The following is a 22984-nucleotide window of genomic DNA, read 5'->3' on the forward strand; positions in this document are numbered from 1 at the left end:
TGGCTCTTTAACTAAAGATGTAGACCTCATTATTCTTCTTAGTAGCCGATGGGCGTGTCCACAGCCCAACCCATTTCTGAATATATAAAAGCCATAAAGTTGTTCCAGACGAATATTTTTTTTTAAGCTACATGTGGAAAATGACTGTCAATCTTATCAAACTGAGAAAAGAAAAAATTCAGTTAGATATTTGACACAGTAATTAAAGCTGAAATATTAACAACAAGAGCAGTGGCGGTTCTGGCCTCTCTTGCGCCTGGGGCAAAATCTATCATTTAATAATTTTTCATTTATTATCTAAGTTATTTAAATATTATAAATCATTTTAATGTAATTACTTTAATTGTTATTATTTAATTTTTTTCATTTCTCAACTATGCCCTTTAATTTATTAATAAAATTTTAAAAATTACAAAATGATTATAACCGCTAGATTATTTATTTGAAATTTTGTGCCCCTAAAATGTTTGCGCCTGGGACAAGTGCCTTCTCTATCCTTCCCCTAAAACCGCCTATGAAGAAGGGAAAATCTGTCTTCTTCATTTTTTTTCAACGAGGAAAAAAATCTCAAGAGATGTTGCTTCATCGTGTGCTTTTGAATGATTTTCTCGAGATATTCAAGAAGCTTTGTCGTAGAATAGATTAACCATGCAATACTTTTTTTTTCTTTGTCCGTTTTTTTAGTTTAACTTCAAATTAAAAGTAGAAAGGGGTAATTATATCCGAGAAGAACACAACTGCTGCCATCTATAATCGATTCTAAAGGGAGAAGATCACGTGTCTCTTTCAAGGTCAGTCAGGGGATGTTTCTAAGTGTATTGATCCACTAAGGGGACAGGATTTCGGGGAAAGTGATTTGCATAATCGACTGGGACAAGAAACATGAGGGGATTTCATTTTTAAATATGGCTTATCTGGTCTTTAGGTCTGAGAGATAAATTAATATATTTTTTTTTAAATATGGCTTCTCTGGTCTTTAGGTCTGAGAGATAAATATTAATATTCTATCGAAGCCATAATAGTGTAACTAGGAACACCTTAGATTTTTTCAGAAATTCATACGAGATACAGACGGATTTAATATATTTTACGCGGGAAATGGTTTCCTGGGAATTTCAAATGTGACAGTGCAGGGATGACGAAACAAAGGAACACGCAGGAATTACTTTTAGGGGATTATTTGGGTGAAACAAATTAATCGGCATTTTAGGTATTTTTTGGGCGAAACAAATTAATCGGCATTTAAGGGATTTTTTGGGCGATACAGTTTGAGACATTTTAGAAGATGATTTGGGGTGAAACTCTGTGGTCGTTATAAGTTCCATTTGAATAGTGTTATAAGGTCCCCTACCTAAACTCCAAAGGAGCCCCCGCCCAACTTTTTGCCCCCCCCCCCATTTTTTTACACTTTTTTTTGCGCGCATGAGACAGAAGGGCCCCCCGGGCCCCCAAACTTTTTTGCCCCCCCCTCAACTTGTTTGCCCCCCTTCTCATTTTTAATACTTTTTTTTTGCGGGCTTGAGACACAGAAGGGCCCCCCTACACCCAACTTTTTGAAGTACTCATCCTTTTCACTCCCAACAATACTTTACAACTTTTGAATACCCCACCAAGCAATACTTTTCAAAAGGCTTTATTATATCTTTTCAGAGCAAGTTCTTTACGTAATGTCCCTCCTAAACCAATTTTACAGCTTGAAGTGCTCATCCTTTTCACCCACGACTTTACTTTATGGCTTTTTGAATATCCAACACCAAGCAATACTTTTCAAACGGCTTTATTATATTATTTCAGAACAAGGTCCTTTCTTAATATCCCTCCTAAACCTATTGTAGAAATTGAAGTACTCATCCTTTTTCACTCACAACTTGACCATCCTGCTTTTTGCATACCCCAACACCAATCAATACTTTTCAATAGGCTTTTTCATATTATTTCAGAACAAGTTCTTTTCTTAATATCCCTCTTAACCCCATTTTACAAGTTGAAGTACTCATCCTTTGCACAAATAACTTTACTTTATGGCTTTTTGAATACCCCAACACCAAGCAATACTTTTCAAAGGCTTTTTTATATTTTTTCAGAACAAGTTCTTTACTTAATATCCCTTCTAAACCTATTTTAAAAATTGCAGTACTCAACCTTTTCACCCACAACTTTACTTTACAGCTTTTTGAACACCCCAACACCAAGCGATACTTTCAAAAGGCTTTATTATATCTTTTCAGGACAAATTCTTTACGTAATGTCCCTCCTAAACCAATTTTACAAGTTGAAGTACTCATCCTTTTCACCCACATACAAACATAGAAAAACAGGCAATTTAGACAAATAAACCAAAAAAGACAGACACTTCGGATATACAAACCAACAAAGAAAACACTTCAGACTTACAAAAACAGAAATACAAATACTTTAGCAATAAAAACCAGCAAAGACAAACACTTCAGACATACAAACCAACAAAGACAAGCACAATAGACATACAAACAGAGAAAGACATGCACTTTAGACATACAAACCAACAAAGACAGACACTTCACACATACAAACCAAAAAAGACAAACACTTCAGACATAAAAACAGAGAAAGACAGGCACTATAGACACGCAAACCAATACCGACAAACACTTAATACAATAAACTAACAATGACAAACACTTCAGACATACAAAGAGAGAAAGACAGGCACTACAGACATACAAACCAACGAAGACAAACACTTTAGACATACAAACCAACAAAGACAGACACTTCAGACATACAAAAGAACCAAGACAAACACTTTAGACATACAAACCAACAAAGACAGACACTTTAGAGATACAAACCAACGAAGACAGACACTTCAGACATACAAACGAAACAAGAATAGCACTTTAGACATATAAGCATAGAAAGACTGACACTTTAGACATACATAGCAACAAATACAGACACTTCTAACATATACACCCACAAAGACAGACACTTCAGATGTACAAACAGAAAAAGACAGGCACTTTATACATACAAACCAACAAAGACAGACACTTCAGACATACAAACCAACAAAGTCAGGCACTTTAGAAATATAAACCAACAAAGACAAACACTTCAGACATACAAACAAAAAAAGACATACAATTAGGATATTAAAATATATATATACAAGCATTTTTGAAATAAAAACCAACAAAGACAAACAATTTAGATATACAAACCAATAATGACAAACACTTACGAAATAAAAATAGACAAAGACAGTCAATTAAGACACACCAACAAGCAAAGAGGGACACTTCAGACATACAAACCAACAAAGACAGGCACTTTAGACATACAAACCAACAAAGACAAACACTTCAGACGTACATACAGAGAAAGACAAATAATTTAAACATACAAACCAACAAAGACAAACACTTCAGACATACAAATAGAGAAAGACAAACAGTTCAGACATACAAAAAGAGAAAGACAGACACTTCACACATACAAACCAACTAAGACAAACCCTTCAGATATACAAATAGAGAAAGACAGACGCTTTAGACATACAAACAAACAAAGACAGACACTTTAGACATACAAACCAACAAGACAAACACTTCAGACATACAAACAGAGAAAGATAGGCACTTTAGACATACAAACAGAGAAAGACAGACACTTCAGACATACAAACCAACTAAGACAAACACTTCAGACATACAAAGAGAGAAAGATAGGCGCTTTAGACATACAAACAAACAAAGACAGACAATTTAGACATACAAACCAACAAGACAAACACTTCAGACATACAAACAGAGAAAGATAGGCACTTTAGACATACAAACCAACAAAGACAAACACTTGAAAAATAAGAACAGATAAAGATAAACACTTCATACATAAATACAAACAAAGAAAGACACCTCAGACATATACAAAAAAACAAAGCAAGACGCATCAAATATACAAACCGACAAACACAATCACTTAACAACTACTAATATAGAAAGATATTCACTTTAGGCGTACAAACCAACAAAGACATGCACTTCAGACGCACATGCTAACAAACAATAGCACTTCAGACAGACAAAAAGAGAAAGAGAGGCCTTTAGACATACATACCTACATAGACAGACACTACAGACAGACAGACCAACAAAGACAAACACTTCAGACACACAAACATAGATAGACAATCACTATAGACATACAAACCAACAAAAACAGACACTTCAGACATATAAACCATGATATACAGCTTCTTCAAACATAAAAACATACAAAGACGAGCACTTCAGATATACAAACCAACAAAGAAAGATACTTTAGAAACAAAAATCGAGAAAAACAAGCACTTTAGACATACAAACCAACAATGACGACAATTCAGACATACACACCAACAAAGACAAACACTACAAATATACAGACAGAGAAAGACAGGCACTTTAGACATACAAACCAACAAAGACAGACACTTCAAACATACAAACCAACAAAGACAAACACTTCAAACATACAAATCAACAAATACAAACACTTCAGACATACAAACAGAGAAAGACAGGAACTTTAGACATCAAAACGAACAAAGACAAACACTTTAGACATACAAACCAACAAAGACATACACTGCAGACATACAAAAAGAGAAAGAAAGGCACATTAGACATACAAACCAACAAAGACAGACACTTCAGACATAGAAAACAACAAAGACAAACACTGTAGACGTACAAACCAACAAAGACAGACAGTGGGATATGCAAACACCCGCCCAGACACACAAACAAAAGGAGTGAGTCACATACAAACACATAGACTCAAACAAACAAACAGAGAAAGACAAGCACTTCAGATATACAAACCATCAAAGACAAACACTGGGACTTGCAAACACCAACCCTGACAAACAGACAAATAGAGTGAGAGACAATTACAAATACATAGATTCAGACATACAAACAGAGAAAGGCAGTGAGACAAGCAAACACACGCCCAAACACACAAGCAAAAAGAGCGAGAAAAACATACATAATTTAGGTAATTTAGGTTGGCGCGCCACTCTGTTAACCTAAATTAACCCAACTTTTTGCAGTTGCATGTGAATTCCAGTGCAAGTCTTTCTCGGTTTGTGTGTCTGAATCTATGTATTTGTATATTTTTCTCACTCTCTTTGCCTACGTGTGTCTGGGTGGGTGTTTGCTTATCCCAATTACTGTCTTTCCCGGTTTGTATGTCTGAATCTTTGTAGGTGTTTGCGGACAGGTGTTTGCTTATCCCAGGGCCTGTCTTTCTCGGTTTATATGTCTGAATCTATGTATTTGTATGTGTTTCTCACTCTCTTTGCCTACGTGTGTCTGGGTGGCTGTTTGCTTATCCCAGTGTTTGTTTTTCTCTGTTTGCATGTCTAAATCTTTTTATATGTTTGTGTCTTTCACTCCTTTTGATTGTGTATTTGGGCGGTTATTTGCTTTTTTCACTTCCTGTGTTTGTAGGTGTGTATCTCTAAATCTTTTTTTTTGTATGTGTCTCTAAGTCAGTCTGTTTGTTTGTTAGGATTTGTGTTTGTAAGTCCCAATTTTTGTCTTTGATGGTTTTTATATCTGAAGTGCATTTCTTTCTCAGTTTGTATGTTTTAATCTATGTGTTTGTATGTGACTCTCACTCTTTTTGCTTGTTTTTCTGGGCGGGTGTTTGCATATCCCACTGTCTGTCTTTGTTGGTTTGTATGTCTAAAGTGCAGGTATTTCTCTGTTTGTGCGTTTGAAGTGTTTGTTTATGTGTATTTTTTTGTGTGAAATGGTTGTCTTTGTTAGTTTGTATGTCTCAAGTGTAGGTCTGTGTTGTTTTTTAAGTCTCTAGTGCTTGTAATTCTAGTTTCTTGTGTCTGAATTGTTTTTCTTTGTTGGTCTGCATGTCTGGAGTGTCTGTCTTTGTTGGTTGGTATATCTAAAGTGCCTGTCTTTCCCTGTTTGTATGTCTAAAGGGTTTGTCTTTGTTGGTTTGTATGTTTGAAGTGTCTGTCTTTGTTGGTTCGTATGTCTAAAGTGGCTGTCTTTCACTTTTTGTATGTCTGAAGTGTTTGTCTTTGTTGGTTTGTATGTCTGAAGTGTCTGTCTTTGTCAGTTTGTATGTCTAATGTGCCTGTGTTTCTCTGTTTGTAAGTCTGTAGTGTTTGTATTTGTTTGTTCGTATGTCTAAAGTGTCTGTCTTTGTTGGTTTGTATGTCTAATGTCTAAAGTGCTTGTCTTTCTCTGTTTGTGTGTCTGAAGTGTTTGTCTTTTTTGGTTTGTGTGTCTAAATTGTCTTCCTTTTAATGTTTATATCTCTGAAGTGTTTGTCTTTCTCTGCGTTTGTATATAAATTTTTTGTATTTTTTTGTTTCTTTTTCTTAAGTGTATGTCTTTGTTGGTTTGTATGTCTAAAGTGACTGTCTTTCTCTGTTTGTATGTCTGAAGTGTTTGTCTTTGTTGGTTTTTATGTCTGAAGTGAGTCTTTGTTGGTTTGTATGTCTAAAGATCCTGTCTTTCTCTGTTTGTGTGTCTGAAGTATGTTTCTTTGTTTGTTTGTATGTCTGAAGTGTCTGTCTTTGTTTGTGTGTATGTCTAAAGTGTCTGTCTTTGTTTCTTTGTATGTCTAATGTCTAAAGTGCTTGTCTTTCTCTTTTTGTATGTCTGAAGTGTTTGTCTTTGTTGGTTTGTGTGTCTGAAGTGTCTGTCTTTCTCTTTTTGTATGTCTAAAGTGTTTGTCTTTTTCTGTTTGTATGTCTGAAGTGTTTGTCTTTGTTGTTTTGTATGTCTGAAGTGTATGTAATTGTTGGTTTTTATGTCTAAAGTAACTGTCTTTGTCTGTTCATATGTTTGGTATCTGTTTTTTTTTATTCGTATATATTAAGCGATTTTCTTTCTTTATTCCTGTGTCTCAATTATCTTTCTCTGTTGCTTTTTTTGGCTGATGCACTTGTCTCTGTGGGTTTGTATTGATAAAATTATTGTCTTGTTAGGTTTGCATGTTTGAAGGGTCTGTTTTTCTATGTTTGTAAGACTAGAGTGTCCGTCTATGTTGGTTTGTATGTCTGAAGCGTCTGTCTTTCTCTGTTTGTATGTCTAAAGTGTTTGTCTTTCTGTGTTTGTATGTCTGAAGTGTTTGTCTTTGTTGGTTTGTATGTCTGAAGTGTTTTTCTGTTAGTTTGTATGTCTAAAGTGAGTGTCTTTCTCTGTTTGTATGTCTGTACTGTTTGTCTTTGTTGATTTATATGTCTGAAGTGAGTCTTTGTTGGTTTGTATGTCTAAAGTGCCTGTCTTTCTCTGTTTATATGTCTGAAGTGTTTTTCTTTGTTGGTTTGTATGTCTGAAGTGTCTGTCTTTGTTGATTTGTATGTCTTAAAGTGCCTGTCTTTCTCTGTTTGTATGTCTGAAGTGTCTGTCTTTGTTGGTTTGTATGTCTGAAGTGTTTGTCTTCGTTGGTTTGTATATCTAAAGTGTTTGTCCTTCTCTGTTTTTATATCTGAAGTGTCTTTCATTGCTGATTTGTATGTCTAAAGCGCTTTTCTTTCTTTGCTTGTATGTTTAAAGTGTTTGTCTTTGTTGGTTTGTATGTCTGAAGTGTCTGTCTTTTTGAGTTAGTATATCTGAAGAGTGTGTCTTTGATTATTTACGTGTCTTAAGTGTCTGTCTTTTTTGGTTTTTATGTCTAATTTACCTGTCTTTCTCGGTTTGTGTGTCTGAATTGTCTGTCTTTGTTGGTTTGTATGTCTAAAGTGTCTTTCTTTGTTCGTTTGTATATCTAAAGTACATGTCGTTCTATGTTTGTATATCCGAGGTGTCTTTCTTTCTTGGTTTTTGAACCTAAGGTTGTTTTCATTTCTGGTTCGTATGTATAAATCGACATTCTATATATGTTAGTATGTCTGAAGTGTTTGTATCTGTTGGTTTGTATGTCTGAAGTGTCTGCCTTTGTTGGTTTGTATGTCTAAAGTGTCTTGCTTTGTTGGTTTGTATGTCTATACTACCTGTCTTTCTCTCTTTGTATGTCTGAAGTGTTTGTCTGTGGTGTTTTTTTTGTCTGAAGTATTTGTCTTTGTTGGTTTGTATGTCCAAAGTGCCTGTCTTTCTATGTTTGTATGTCTGAAGTGTTTGTCTTTGTTGGTTTGTATGTCTGAAGCGTCTGTATTTGTTGGTTTGTATGTCTAAAGTGTCAGTCTTTTTCTGTTTGTATGTCTGAAGTATTTGTCTTTGTTGGTTTGTATGTCTAAAGTCCCTGTCTTTCTCTGTTTGTGCGTCTGAAGTGTTTGTCTTTGTTGGTTTGTATGTATGAAGTGTTTGTCTTTGTTGGTCTGTATGTATAAAGTGCCTGTCTTTCTCTGTTTGTATGTCTGAAGTGTCTGTCTTTGTTGGTTTGTATGTCTAAAGTGCATGTCTTTCTCTGTTTGTATGTCTGAAGTGTTTGTCTTTGTTGGTTTGTATGTCTAGAGTGTCTGTCTGTTGGTTGGTAGGTCTAAAGTGCCTTTCTTTCCCTTTTTGTATGTCTGAAATGTTTGTCTGTGTTGGTTTATTGTATGAAGTGACTGTCTTCTTTGATTTTTATGATCAAAGCGCCTTTCTTTCTCTGTTTGCATGTCTGAAGTGTGTGTGTTTGTCGGTTTGTATGTTTGATTCTTCTTTCCTTATTGGTTTTGAGGTAAACAGTACATTCCTTTCTTTATTTTTAGGACTGAAGTGTTTGTATTTGTTTTTTTGTCTGTCTGTAGTGTTTGTCTTTTTTGGTATGTTTGTCTAATGTTTCAAGAGATTGTTTTTCTATGTTTGTATGTCTGAATTGTTTGTCTTTTTTGGTTTCTGTGTCTGAAGTGTATGTCTTTCTCTGTTTGTTTGTCTAAAGTGTTAGTCTTTCTGTGTTTGTATGACTGAAGTTTTTGTCCTTGTTGATTTGTATGTCTGAAGTGTCTGTCTTGGTTGGTTTGTACGTATAAAGTGATTGTCTTTATCTGTTTGTATGTTTGAAGTGTATGTCTTTGTTGGTTTGCATGTCTGAAGTGTCTGTCTTTGTAGGTTTGCACGTCTAAACTGCCTGTCTTTTTCTATTTTTAAGTCTGAAGTGTTTGCCTTTGTTGATTTGTATATCTAAAGTGTCTGTCTTTGGGTGTTTGTATTTCTGAAGTGCTGGTATTTCTATTTTTGTATGTCTGATGTGTCTGTCTTTGTTGGTTTGTATGTCTGAATTGCCTGTCTTTCTCTGTTTGTATGTCTGAAGTGTTTGTCTTTGTCTGAAGTGTTTGTCTTTGTTGGTTAGTATATCTGAAGTGTCTGTCTTTCTCTGTTTGTATGTCTAAAGTGTGTGTCTTTGATGGTTTGTATGTCTGAAGTGTTTGTCTTTGTTGGTTTGTATGTCGAAAGTGCCTGTCTTTCTCTGTTTATGTGTCTGAAGTGTTTTTCTTTGTTGGTTTGTATGTCTCAAGTGTCTTGCTTTGTTGGTTTGTGTATCTATACTGCCTGTCTTTCTCTGTTTGTATGTCTGAAGTGTTTGTCTTTTTTGGTTTGTATGTCTGAAGTGTCTGTCTTTGTTGGTTTGTATGTCTAAAGTGAGTGTATTTCTGTGTTTGTATGTCTGAAGTGTTTGTCTTTGTTGGTTTGTATGTCTGAAGTGTCTGCATTTCTTGGTTTGTATGTCTAAAGTGTCTGTCTTTCTCTGTTTGTATGTCTGAAGTGCTTGTCTTTGTTGGTTTTTATGTTTAAAGTGCCTGTCTTTCTCTGTATGTCTGAAGTGTTTGTCTTTTTTGCTTTGTATGTCTGTAGTGTCTTTGTTTGTTGGTTTTTTGTCTAAAGTTCGTGTCTTTGTTTGTTTGCACGTCTGAAGTGTTTTTGTATGCTGCTTTGTATTTCTGAAGTGAATGTCTGTCTCTGTATTTATGTCTAAAGTGTCTGTCTTTGCTTGTTTCTATGTCTGGAGTGTCTGTATTTTGGTTGGTATGTCTGAAGTGCCTGTCTTTCCCTGTCTTTCTCTGTTTGTATGTCTGAAGTGTTTGTCTTTGTTGGTTTGTATGTCTGAAGTGTCTGTCTTTTTTGGTTTGTATGTCTAAAGTGCCTGTCTTTCTCTGTTTTTATGTCTGAAGTGTTTGTCTGTGTTGGTTTGTATTTTTAAAGTGTCTGTCTGTGTTGGTTTGTATGTCTAAAGTGCATGTCTCTCTGTTTGTATGTCTGAAGTGTTTGTCTTTGTAAGTTTGTATGTCTGAAGTGTCTGTCTTTGTTGCTTTGTATGTCTAATGTCTAAAGTGCTTGTCTTTCTCTGTTTGTATGTCTGAAGTGTTTGTCTTTGTTGGTTTGTATCTCTGAAGTGTCTGTCTTTCTCTGTTTGTATGTCTGAAGTGTCTGTCGTTGTCTGTGCATATGTCTGAAATGACTGTCGTTTCTGCTTTTTTTGTATTATATTGTTCTTGTGTTTGTTTTGTGCATCCAATTTACCTGTCTTTCTGTTGGTGAGAATCTGAATCTTCTGTCTTTATATGTTTGTACATCTGAAACATCTCTTCTTCTATTTTTTCGCGGAAAGAGAGATTTCACTTCTAGATGTTTAAAACCGAGTTCCTGCTTGTTTTGTTTTTACGTCTGAACAGCCTTTCTTTGTTTATTTGTATGTCTCAAGTGTCTGTCTTTCTCTGTTTTTATGTCTAAAGTGTCTGTCTTTTTTGATTTTTATGTATAAAGTGCCTGTCTTTCTCCGTTTGTATGTCTAAAGTGTTTGTCTTTGTTGCTTTGTATGTCTGAAGTATCTGTCTTTGTTGGTTTGTATGTCTGATGTGCCTATCTTTCTCTGTTTGTATGTCTGAAGTGTTTGTCTTTGTTGGTTTGTATGTCTAAAGTGCCTCTCTTTCTCTGTTTGTATGTCTGAAGTGTTTGTCTTTGTTGTTTTGTATGTCTGGAGTGTCTGTCTGTTGGTTGGTAGGTCTAAAGTGACTGTCTTTCCCTGTTTGTATGTCTGAAGTGTTTGTCTTTGTTGGTGTATTGTTTGAAGTGTCTGTCATTGTTGGTTTGTATGTCTTAAGTGCCTGTCTTTCTCAGTTTGTATGTCTGAAGTGTTTTTCTTTGTTGTTTTGTAAATTTGAAGTGTCTGTTTTTGTTGATTTGTATGTCTATAGTACTTGCCTTTCTCTATTTGTATGTCTGAAGTGTTTGTCTTTGTTGTTTTGTATGTCTGAAGTGTCTGTCTTTGTTGCTTTGTATGTCTAATGTCTAAAGTGCCTGTCTTTCCCTGTTTGTATGTCTGAAGTGTTTGTCTTTGTCGGTTTGTATGTCTGAAGTGTCTGTCTTTCTCTGTTTGTATGTCTGAAGTGTTTGTCTTTGTCTGTTTGTATGTCTGTAGTGTCTGTCTTTGTTGGTTGGTATGTCTAAAGTGCCTGTCTTTCCCTGTTTGTGTCTCTGAAGTGTGTGTATTTGTTAGTTTATTGTATGGAGTGACTGTCTTTTTTGATCTCAATGTCTTAAGTGCCTGTCTTTCTCTGTTTTTATGTATGAAGAGTTTTTGGTTTTTGTTTTGTATATCTGAAGTGTCTGTCTTTGTTGGTTTTTGTGGCAAAAGTGTCTGTTTGTATCTGTGTGAGTGACTTATTTTTATATCTTGGTTGTTTGTATTCTTGCAGTGTTCTTATTTTGTGCTGTGTATGTCTTATATCTAAAGTGCGTTTCTATCACGTTTTGCACATCTGGTTTACTTTTCAGTTTTGTTTGTTATGTTGAAATTGCTTGCATTTGCCTTTTTGTAAATAAAATTAGATTGTATTTCTCTGTTTGTATGTCTGAAGTTTATTGCTGTGATTGTTTGTATGTCTGAAGTTTCTGTATTTGATTGTTTGTATGTCCAAAGTGCTTGTTTTTTTCTGTTTGTATGTCTGAAGTGTTTGTCTTTGTTGTTTTGTATGTCTGAATTGTCTGTCTTTGTTGCTTTGTTTGTCTAATGTATAAAGTGCCTGCCTTTGTCTGTTTTTATGTCTGAATTTACTGTCTTTGTTGGTTTGTATGTCTGAAGTGTCTGTCTTTCTCTGTTTGTATTTCAAATGCGTTTTTATTTCTCTGTTTCTATGAATGAAGTGATTTTCTTTGTTGGTTTCATTTTCTGAAGTGTCTGTCTTTCTCTGTTTGTATGTCTAAAGTGTGTGTCTTTGTATGATTTGTATGTCTGAAGTGTTTGTCTTTGTTGGTTTTTATGTCGAAAGTGCTTGTATTTCTCTTTTTGTATGTCTGAAGTGTTTGTCTTTGTTGCTTTGTATATCTGTAGTGACTGTGTTTGGTTGTTTTTATGTCTAAAGTGCTTGTCTTTCTCTTTTTGTGTGACTGAAGTGTTTGTCTTTTTTGGTTTTTAATTTTGAAGTGCTTGTCTGTCTACATTTGTATTTATAATGTGTTTGTATTTGTTGGTTTCTATGTATGGAGTGTCTGTCTGTTGGTTGGTAGGTCTAAAGTGCCTGTCTTTCTCTGTTTGTATGTCTGAAGTGTTTGTCTTTTTTGGTTTTTATGTCTAAAGTTTTTGTCTTTTTTTGTTTGTATGTCTAAAGTGCATGTCTTTGTCGGTTTGTATTTATAAAGTGTATGTATGTGTTTTTTTGTATATCTTAAGTGTCTGTCTTTGTTGGTTTGTATGTCTAAAGTGCATGTCTCTCTATGTTTGTATGTTTGAAGTGTTTGTATTTGTTGGTTTGTATGTCTGAAGTGTCTGTCTTTGTTGGTTTGTATGTCTAAAGTGTCTGTCTTTCTCTGTTTGTATGTCTGAAGAGTTTTTATCTTTGTTGGTTTTTATGTTTAAAGTGCCTGTCCTTCTCTGTTTGTATGTCTGAAGTGTTTGTTTGTATGTCTAAAGTGCATGTCTTTCTCTGTTTGTATGTCTGAAGTGTTTGTCTTTGTTGGTTTGTATGTCTAGAGTGTCTGTCTGTTTGTTGGTAGGTCTAAAGTGCCTCTCTTTCCCTGTTTGTATGTCTGAAGTGTTTGCCTTTGTTGGTGTGTATTTCTGAAGTGTCTGTATTTCTTCGTTCGTATGTCTATAGTGCCTGTGTTTCTCTGTTTGTATGTCTGAATTCCTTGTCTTTGTTTGTTTGTATATTTGAAGTGTCTGTCTTTGTTGGTTTGTATGTCTAAAGTGAATGTCTCTCTCTGTTTGTATGTCTGAAGTGTTTGTCTTTGTTGTTTTGTATGTCTGTAGTGTCTGTCTTTGTTGCTTTGTATGTCTAATGTCTAAACGGCTTGTCTTTCTCTGTTTGTATGTCTGAAGTGTCTGTCTTTGTTGGTTTGTATGTCTGAAGTGTCTGTCTTTGTTGGTTTGTATGTCTAAAGTGTCTGTCTTTCTCTGTTTTTGTGTCTGAAGTTTGAGTCTTAGTTGGTTTTTATGTTTAAAGTGCTTGTCTTTCTCTGTTTGTATGCCTGAAGGGTCTGTCTTTGTTGCTTTGTATGTCTATAGTGTTGTTCTTTGATAGTTTGTATGACTAAAGTGTCTGTATTTCTCTGTTTATTTGTCTGAAGTGTGTGTCTTTGATGGTTTATATGTTTAAAAGTGCATGTCTTTCTCGGTTTGTACGTCTGAAGTGTTTATCTTTGTTGGTTTGTATGTCTAGAGTGTCTGTATGTTGGTTGGTAGGTCTAAAGTGAATTTCTTTCCCTGTTTGTATGTCCGAAGTGTTTGTCTTTTTTGCTTTGTTTGTCTGAAGTGATTGTCCTTTTTGGTTTGTGTGTCTAAAGTGCCCGTCTTTCTCTGTTTGTATGTCTGAAATGTATGAATTTGTTGTTTTGTTTGTCTGAGGTGTCTGTTCTTGTGGGTATGTATATCTAATGTCTAAAGTGCTTGTCTTTCTATGTTTGGATGTCTAAAGTGTTTGTATTTGTTGGTTTCTATGTCTGAAGTGTCTGTCTTTCTCTGTTTGTATGTCTAAAGTGTCTGTCTTTCTCTGTTTGTGTTACTGAAGTATTTGTCTTTGTTAGTTTGTATGTCCGAATTGCGTCTTTTTCTCTGTTTGTAAGTCTGAAGTATTTGACTGTTTCGGGTTATATGTATGAAGCGTCTGTCATTTTCGGTTTTTGTGTATAAAGCACTTGTTTTTCTATATTTGTATGTCGGAAGTGTTTGTTTTTACTGGTTTATAAGTCTGAAGCGTCTTTCTTTGCCGTTGTTTTTGTCTAATGTGCTTATATTTTTCTATTTGCATGTTTGAATTACTTGTCTTTATCTGTTTGTTTGTCTGAAGAGCCTTTTTCTTTCTTCGTATGTAAGTCTGTAGTGTTTGTCTTTGTTGTTTTTGTATCTTCAACATTTGTTTTTGGCGGTATGTTTGTCCGATATGCCTGTCTTTGTCTGTTTGTTTGTCCGTAGTGTTTGTCTTCGTCAGTTTTTATTTATAAAGTGCCTTTCTTTGTTTGTTTGTATGTCTGAAGTGTTTGTCTTTGTTGGTTTGTATGTCTGGAGTGTCTGTATGTTGGTTGGTAGGTCTAAAGTGCATGTCTTTCCCTGTTTGTATGTCTGAAGTGTTTGTCTTTGTTGGTTTCTATGTCTGAAGTGACTGTCTTTGTTGGATTGTATGTCTAAAGTGCCTGTATTTCTCTGTTTTTATTTTTGAAGTGTCTGTCTTTGTTGGTTTGTATGTTTGAAGTGTGTTTCTTTGTTGGTTTGTATGTCTAAAGTGCATGTCTCTCTCTGTTTGTATGTCTGAAGTGTTTGTCTTTGTTGCTTTGTACGTCTAATGTCTAAAGTGCTTGTCTTTCTCGGTTTGTATGTCTGAAGTGTTTGTCTTTGTTGGTTTGTATGTCTGAAGTGTCTGTCTTTCTCTGTTTGTATGTCTAAAGTGTTTGTCTTTCTCTGTTTGTATGTCTGCAGTGTTTGTCTTTGGTGGTTTTTTTGTCTGTAGTGTTTGTCTTTGTTGGTTTATATTTCTAAAGTGCCTGTCTTTTTCTGTTTGTATGTCTAAAGTGTTTGTTTTTGTTGGTTTGTATGTCTGAAGTGTCTGTCTTTGTTGGTTTGTATGTCTAATGTCTTAAGTGCCTGTCTTTGTCTTTTTTTATGTCTTATTTTACTTTCTTTGTTGATTTGTATGTCTGAAGTGCCTTTCTTTCTATTTTTGTATGTCTGAAGTGTTTTTATTTGCCTATTCGTATGACTGAAGTGTTTGTCTTTGTTGATTTCTATGTCTGAAGTTTCTGTAATGATTATTTTGTATGTTTAAAGCGCCTGTCTTTCTATGTTTGTATGTCTAAAGTCTTTGTAATTGTTGGTTTGTATGTCTGATGTGTTTGTCTTTGTTGGTTTGTATGAACTATTTGCTTACCTTTCTCTATGTTTAAGAACAAATAGTCTTTAAGTGCTTGTTTGCATGAATTATGTGCATGTAATTGTTTGATTGTCTTTCAAAAAGGTTTGTAATTCTCTTTTCTTATGTTTAAAGTGTTTTTCTTTGTTGATTTTTATGTCTAAAGCGACTGTCTTTCTCTGTTTGTATGTCTGAAGTGTTTTCCTTTGTTGCTTTGTATGTCTAAAGTGCATGTCTTTCTCTGTTTGTATGTCTGAAGTGTTTGTCTTTGTTGGTTTGTATGTTTGGAGTGTCTGTCTGTTGGTTGGTATGTCTAAAGTGCCACTCTTTCCCTGTTTGTATGTCTGATGTATTTGTCTTTGTTGTTTTGTATGTCTGTAGTTTCTGTCATTGTTGGTTTTTATGTCTAAAGTGCCTGCTTTTTTCTGTTTGTATGTTTGAAGTGTTTGTCTTTGTTGGTTTGTATATTTGAAGTGTCTTTCTTTGTTGGTTTGTATGTCTAAAGTGAATGTCTTTCTCTGTTTGTATGTATGAAGTGTTTTTCTTTGTTGTTTTGTATGTCTGAAGTGTCTGTCTTTGTTGCTTTGTATGTCTAATTTCTAAAGTGCCTGTCTTTCTCTGTTTGTATTTCTGAAGTGTTTTTGTTTGTTGTTTTGTATGTCTTAAGTGTATGTCTTTCTCTGTTTGTATGTCTAAAGTGTTTTTCTTTCTCTGTTTGTATGTCTGAAGTGTATGTCTGTGTTGGTTTGTATTTCTGAAGTGTATGTCTTTGATTTTTTGTATGTGTTTGGTGATTATCGCTCTCGTTTTGTATGTCTTAAATGTGTTTCTTTGCTGGTTAGTATTTATTATGTTTCAGTTCTGATTGGTTTGTTTTCCTTAAGGGCCTGTCTATCTATTTTTGTATTATATAACTTTCAGTATGTGTTGGTTTGTAGGTTTGAAGTGTTTTTCTGTGTATGTATGTATGTCTAAAGTGCCTCTTTTTGTATGTTTGTCTTTGTGAAATGCCTTTCTTTGTTGGTTTGTATGTCTAAAGTGCTTGTCTTTCTCTGTTTGTATGTCTGAAGTGTTTGTCTGTGTTGGTTTTTTTGTCTGGTGTTTGTCTTTGTTGGTTTGTAAGTCTAAAGTATCTGTCTTTCTCTGTTTCTATGTCTGAAGTGTCTGTATTTGTTGATTTGTATGTCTAAAGTGACTGTCCTTCTCTGTTTGTATGTCTAAATTGCCTGTCTTTCTATGTTTGTATGTCTGAAGTGTTTGTCTTTGTTGGTTTGTATTTCTGAAGTGTCTGTCTTTGTTGGTTTGTATGTCTAAAGTGCCTGTCTTTTTCTGTTTGTATGTTTGAAATCTGCGTTCCATATCAAGGTATTTGTATTTTCTCAGAGAGTCCTCTTGTGTATGTCTTCTAGTACAACTATGAACCTTAACCTGTAACATCTATACCTACTTTCACATCTTGCAGTGGTGTCAATTCACGGAAATTAAGGGGTGTGTATTTTTTCAAAATCTAGGGGGGGGCAGTTTTTTCATATTTTTCATTGACAATACAAAAAGAAAGCCATTTTTCTATGAAAATATTAAAAAAAGGGTAGTTTTCAAAAGTCTGTTAGAAAGGAACGAAAAACTTTTGCAGGGGGGGGGGGGTCAATGACCCCCTTGCCGCCTGCAGTTGATGCCACTGATATCTTGGCTGCCCAAAGTCAAAACACATTCTCTCATAAGTTCTATGTAGGCTGTAACAATTGTGTAATCGTTTGATGATTTTACTTCTTTTTTACTTCAATTTTTAGTTGTTTGTTTGATCCACTGTTAAGTAAATTGTTAGATCTATTTTAGTAGCTTATAAGTAGGCTACGTGTTACCTTTTATTATATTAAACAGTCCTATACTACTTCACTCGCTAATCACTATCATAATCATGTTGGGCTATGAAATATGATCGTTGATCCTTAAATCGATCTCTCCTTGATATGTAGTGGCAATTGGCAATCCTATTTTAAAGATTTGAAGGCCTGTAAATGGGGAGCTTTATTCATTTGTGTCAGTCTCTTTAGTATCTTTTAGTATCTGCTTTGTATTTTGCTTTACCACGTTTGGAACACTTATGTTCTGCACGTATACATATATATACATATATATATATATATATATATATATATATATATATATATATATATATATATATATATATATATATATATTGCAGGTAATTACTTGGTAAAAAAAAAACAGTCTTCCTAATTTAGTAACTGAGATAAATGAGCACTGGAACAAGGTTACTCATCCTTATTCAGGAACAAGCACCTTACTCATCCATCCAATCGCCTAGGACAAAACAGTAAATCTAAACCAATAGTCCCGAAATCATGTCCAAAATAGAGCAAATTCAACATTAATAAATGTAAATCATTGTCCCAAAACCATATAAAACCATAATATATCATACTAAAATATCTGGAGGTGGGATTGAGGTGTGGAATCTAAAAATATAAAAAAAACGTGAAAATTGCGGAAATATTATAGGAGGAATTACACAAAAATTTAAATTTAGAGGATGATTATGCCAGAGGTTCTACTTTCCCCAGTGGAACTGATATGGTTTATTATTATTTTCTATGTTTTTCAGAAGCTTCAAACTACTATTGTTCAAAACACGCTTTTTGCACTTTTTTGCAGTAACTGTGTTTTAATTTAGTCAGCACATATGATCTAAAGGGATTTTCTCCCAGTTTTGGTTCTATGTTGAGATTGGACGATTTAAACCGAAAAATTAACCCATTGTTGTTTTATCCTCTTCTCCATTAGCAATCCCCTGTTAGGCCCTGAAGTGTTGTATTGACTTGAAGTTATCTCTATGTAATCTTAGACTTTTGTTTGAAATTGGTCAATAAGTCTTGAGGAAGAAAGAGAAATAATTTATTGCTAAAATTACATTGTTTAAATAAATTTATATGTAAGAAAGTTTATTGGAAAACGGTATAACATAAATACTAGGCTTTGGTCCGTACATCTTGAAGGAAAATGAAAATTAACTTTTTTAAGTCCTTGATATAATTATTTTTTATCCCAATAGCACTAAATAGAAACTTCATCTTCTATCTTTTAGAAATTTCATTTCACGATGATGATCTAATGATTAGATCATTATACAATTAATTTAAAATTTGTCTCCTTAATTTAAAGATGTATTATATATAATTTCAGGTTTGGCACTAGCAACAGCGAATGTCGTGCTGGGTTGTCACAGTTACCAGCAAGTTAATAGCAGTAGTAAAGGAATTTCCAAGTGTAAAACTAGCGAAACTAGGATTTAATTCTTTTTCTTCTACTTTACGGAGTCTCTCGTCAGAAAGGATCTGATCTTCCAATGTTACGAAGCCAATTTTATAGTTTTGATTTAGTAGACAAACATGAAATATGCAAAGCTGAATTTTTTCAAGCCGACGTGATGTCATCAATTTTATTTTTGTATTTTTTGTAGTTTCTTTGAGCGAAGTATTTATTTTAGACATTGAGAAGTTTAGTTGATTAAGTTCATAAACCAAACAATGGATCAAATTCAAAAAGTAAATATGCTCCTCTCCTATTCGAAATGGCGGAGATGTCCAAGATTTTTTTTAATGCTTCTTTATGTGTTTGAGCATGGAGAATGGGCTTAAGTACTATTTAAGTGTAAACTTCATCAAATTGTCTTCTGAGAAAAAAAGTATTAGACATTGCTTTGTTTGGACCTTTGGACCAAATGGAGTTTTTTTTTTTCTTATTTCTGTTATAAAACCAGTTTTTAGGGGATATTCTCCAATCGTACAAATTCGAAATAAAGTACTTTAACGTATAAATCTAAAATAATAAAAGCACTTGATTGGGAACTTCGTTGCTATTGCTTTTAATTCGCTCAGTTATAGTAGATTGTGGTGGAGGTAATTTGAAACACATTCGTGCATTGAAAAAACAATACAATAAAAAAGGCGAATTAGGTGAATATTATTACGGGAGAAAGGAAAAGTAGTAATTTTCATAAGATTTTGCGTAAGAGCTATATTAGGGCGAGGTTTAGCCGAAGGCTACACTGAGACGAGACTGATCGGGTTAAGGTGATAAGTTTGGGTCAAAGTAATGAATTCCATTTATTATTTATGGGAGTTTTAAAACTAGTAACGACTTTCGGGCTCTTCTTTTACCTGTCTAAACTAACTAGTTATACCAATAAGGAACATTGTTCAGGACTTTAAGACAAAGTAATAAAATTACTAGTATAAAAAGCTTTAATTATCCTGAGAATGAGAAAAAGGCTGTTTTTGTAAGTGAGAAAAGAAAAAAAAATGTAGCATTTTGGAAAAATCAGAGAGCTCTAAAGATCTTCAAAGTCAAATGGGATAGTGTAAAACAGTAATTTTTATGATAGTTCCGTTTCGTCAGGATTTATTGGGAGTTCTTATAAAACATCACAATAACAAACACAATTTTTCACATTGCCTTTTGCAATACTGATTTTTTTTTTTTTTTTATTATTATTATTAAAAAAGAACTAAAGCAGCTTTAGGACACACTGTCGAAATATGACTTTAAATGTGTTGATATATGTTTGTTTTTACCTAATCTATTTATTGACGTTAAACCCATTCTGAACTGTACTTAATGTCAAAATGTCAGGGGACTATTTAATTTCATGAATCAGCCTACTCTTCATAAGGGTAGTATAGTTCTGATATTGTCAATTGTCTTGGGTCTGTGCGCACCAAGACTTGACTTTTCTTTCTTTCTTTCTTGTTTTCTTTCTTTCTTTTTTTTTTTTTTTTTTTTTTTTTTTTTTTTTTTTTTAGATCGGTACAAAGATTATGGGTAACTTTTAAAACTGGAAACTGTCCTTAGGGATGGCAAAAAAAAAAACACCAACGCCATCTAATGTATGGCAACATTGGTATTTTTCAACCTTTGTAATCATTTTTCTGTTAGGAACTGACGTCACACACTTATTACTACACTAATTTTACAAACTACCCAAATGAAATTAAATATTCTTATTGTTACACTGAAAAAAAAGCTAAGTGTCGCCAAACGCTAGATGGCCTTGAGTTTTTTTGCCCACACTAGTACCAGTTTCAACTCTTATAAGTTACCCATACTCTTTGGATCGATAGTTACTGTTGCATAATTGAATACTTGGTACCCTGTGTGCTGCAACATATTTTGTATTTATACCTTGTTTATTCAATGACCCAAAACCCATGTTTCATCCCTCCCCCAAAATGTCGAGCCTTTACAATCTTTCTATGGTTTCTTTATTTTCTGTATAATTTGTCTTTTTTTTCCTTTTTTTTTAGTACAATCTTCGGCGTTTATATCGTCTTCTTATTGGGGTATTTTCAGAACTGTATTTACCATGAAAAATATGGGGTGTTTTTTTGCAGCTTTTGTATATTACCATTGGGTTCCTGTAATAGCGTAGTTTACTTCTAATTGAATCGTTTCTTATCCCACGAACTTGTATCTCGGACCTAAACTCTATCTTTCCAGAGTAGGCTATACGTTTGGGCTTTATTGCTCGAGATTTAGCATTTAAATTAATGTGACCTTATCTTTTTAATTCTGAAATGGATTATTCACATCAACAGCGTCAATTGCGACAACAAATGACGACATCAAAGCATCATACTAATTTTTTTTCAAATTGTCGAAATTTTGCATTTGTTAAATTTAGCACGTCTTCCACATTGATTAGATGCTCTTGAGTATGCTATGAGTTTACTCGTGTTTTCCTTGTCATGTTTTTTTTTTTTTTTTTTTTTCAAATGAGACGGTTATTGATTTTTAGGCAAAGAATGTGCTGTAAATAGAATATACAGAGTGGGTGGAGGGAAGAGTGTGTGAAGCTCCTCCCTCCACGGCTTCGAACGAATTAGCGCTTCGTTGAGTTTTTAGTAGTAGTAATATATATATATATATATATATATATATATATATATATATATATATATATATATATATATATATATATATATATATATTTAAAATTCGTGTGTGAGGGATTGGTGATAGTAGTGGACTTGTGTTTTTTTTTGTATATTTTATTGAATTTGACAGTATTTGGGTCTGAAGACGGATTTAAGCATTCAGTATTTATGTATTTTGTGTTTTGTAATTTTTATTTGTCGAAGAGGTTTTAATGTTTCGTTTATCTATCTATGTAGCGCAAGTATCCCCGAGTTTTCCTTATTTTTCCCCATTAGGTTGTTCCCTTTAGTTATGTACTGGAAAATTGTTTCTGCACTTTAAATTTAAAAGAAGAAAAGGTAGTGAAAAATTATAGTATGGAAGTATAGTATGGAAAAAATATAGTATGGAAGTATAGTATGGTAGTGAAAAATTATAGCATGCACATAGAAGGAAGTTGGAATTCTATTCCACCAGACTTAAACTCTATCAAACAGTATCAAACCAGAGGAATGAGGAGAGGGGCATGTGCCACCTAGATTTTGAAAAATACCTTTGTTTTTGTGTATTCTCATTAAAAAATACCTTTTTAGTTATTTTCATTCGAAAAATTGAAAAGATACTGACAAATATCACCCCCCAGACTTAGATAAAATTACTCCCCCCCCCCCTTCCCGAAAATTTCGTAAACTGACGCCATTGGATACCTTTAATGACTTAGGTAACATGGCGAGTCTAATCAAACAGTAAAGCAGATTTGTGTTTGTTAATCTATGCTTTTCAGTGCTTAAAATCTGTTTTAACTTATTATTCATAGCTTCTTAATTCAAATTCTTTTATCTTTTGGCTTAATTTCTCCTGTTTTTTTGGCTACTTCTGTTGTTATAAATATGAAAAAAAAAACTTTTTCACAAACGAAATTAAAGAGCGACATCAAAACTTTAAGGTATGAGAAAATATTCTATATAAGAGGGGAGACACCCCCCCCCACGCCTCAAGTATGCTCTTAGTATTAAAATTAACATTTTATAGAATTAATTGACCTCTCCAGCGTGATTAATACGTGTATTCATTATTTTCATTTAATTTTTCTTTAATGTATAAGCGTTTTTTTTGTTTTATTTCTGTACTTTTTAGTTTAATATCGTGTGGATGGCTCTCTTAAACGAAAAGGTGGCTACAAACCCTCGCCTCCTATGTGTTTTAATTTTATGACAAAATGTTTCTAGAATTAAAATTATCTCCTTGGGGGGGGGGGTATATAATGGCATAAACGAATTTTTGAATAATAGTTCTTATATTTTTCAAGGGTTGTTATTTAGCTGAATCCAGCTGTTAGGATATGCTCCAATGCTATGAACCTCCCCCAATCCCGTCCCTTTCTCTGCAGACAATCATATGAATATAATATTTATGTTAGGCTTAAAAGTATTTCTTGGATACGATGGGAACCGTTACTTCATATTACAGGTTTGTTTACTATACTTATTTGTATGCTATATGTCCAAATGTATTTCTGAAAGATGGAAGGCTAGAGTTTAAATTCTTTGCTTCCCCCGTCCATTAATACCTGAATTTCCTCTTGTTGAAAAATAGAAATTTTTAAACTAAAAATAAACTTTTTGGGATTTCAGGCTCCCAGAAACTGGCAAAATTACCGCATTTCTGGGGTGTGATTTCTTTAATTGCTCTGGAGGACCCTAGAGCTTTCCATTTCTGTTTGAATGAGTCATTTTCAGTGTTCTATGACCAATATTTGAATGCATCCGCTACTGAGGAGAAATAACA

At 33.9% G+C, this 22984-nt stretch overlaps 1 protein-coding gene across 1 annotated transcript in view; it reads left to right on the forward strand.

Moving 5' to 3' along the window:
* The window catches only part of dsd (attractin-like protein dsd), a 119159-nt gene extending 99166 nt beyond the window's left edge, over positions 1–19993 (forward strand). The window contains exon 20 of the mRNA XM_089087485.1: positions 18467–19993. Within this exon, the coding sequence (XP_088943611.1) occupies positions 18467–18576 (110 nt within the window). The 3' untranslated portion in view covers positions 18577–19993. The remainder of the gene's footprint in view (positions 1–18466) is intronic.
* The last annotated feature ends 2991 nt before the right edge of the window (positions 19994–22984 follow it).

The sequence above is a fragment of the Artemia sp. Qi Xiang Cuo genome, chromosome 4 (assembly GCF_049724085.1).
Source record: "Artemia sp. Qi Xiang Cuo chromosome 4, ASM4972408v1, whole genome shotgun sequence".
Lineage (NCBI taxonomy): Eukaryota > Metazoa > Arthropoda > Branchiopoda > Anostraca > Artemiidae > Artemia > Artemia sp. Qi Xiang Cuo.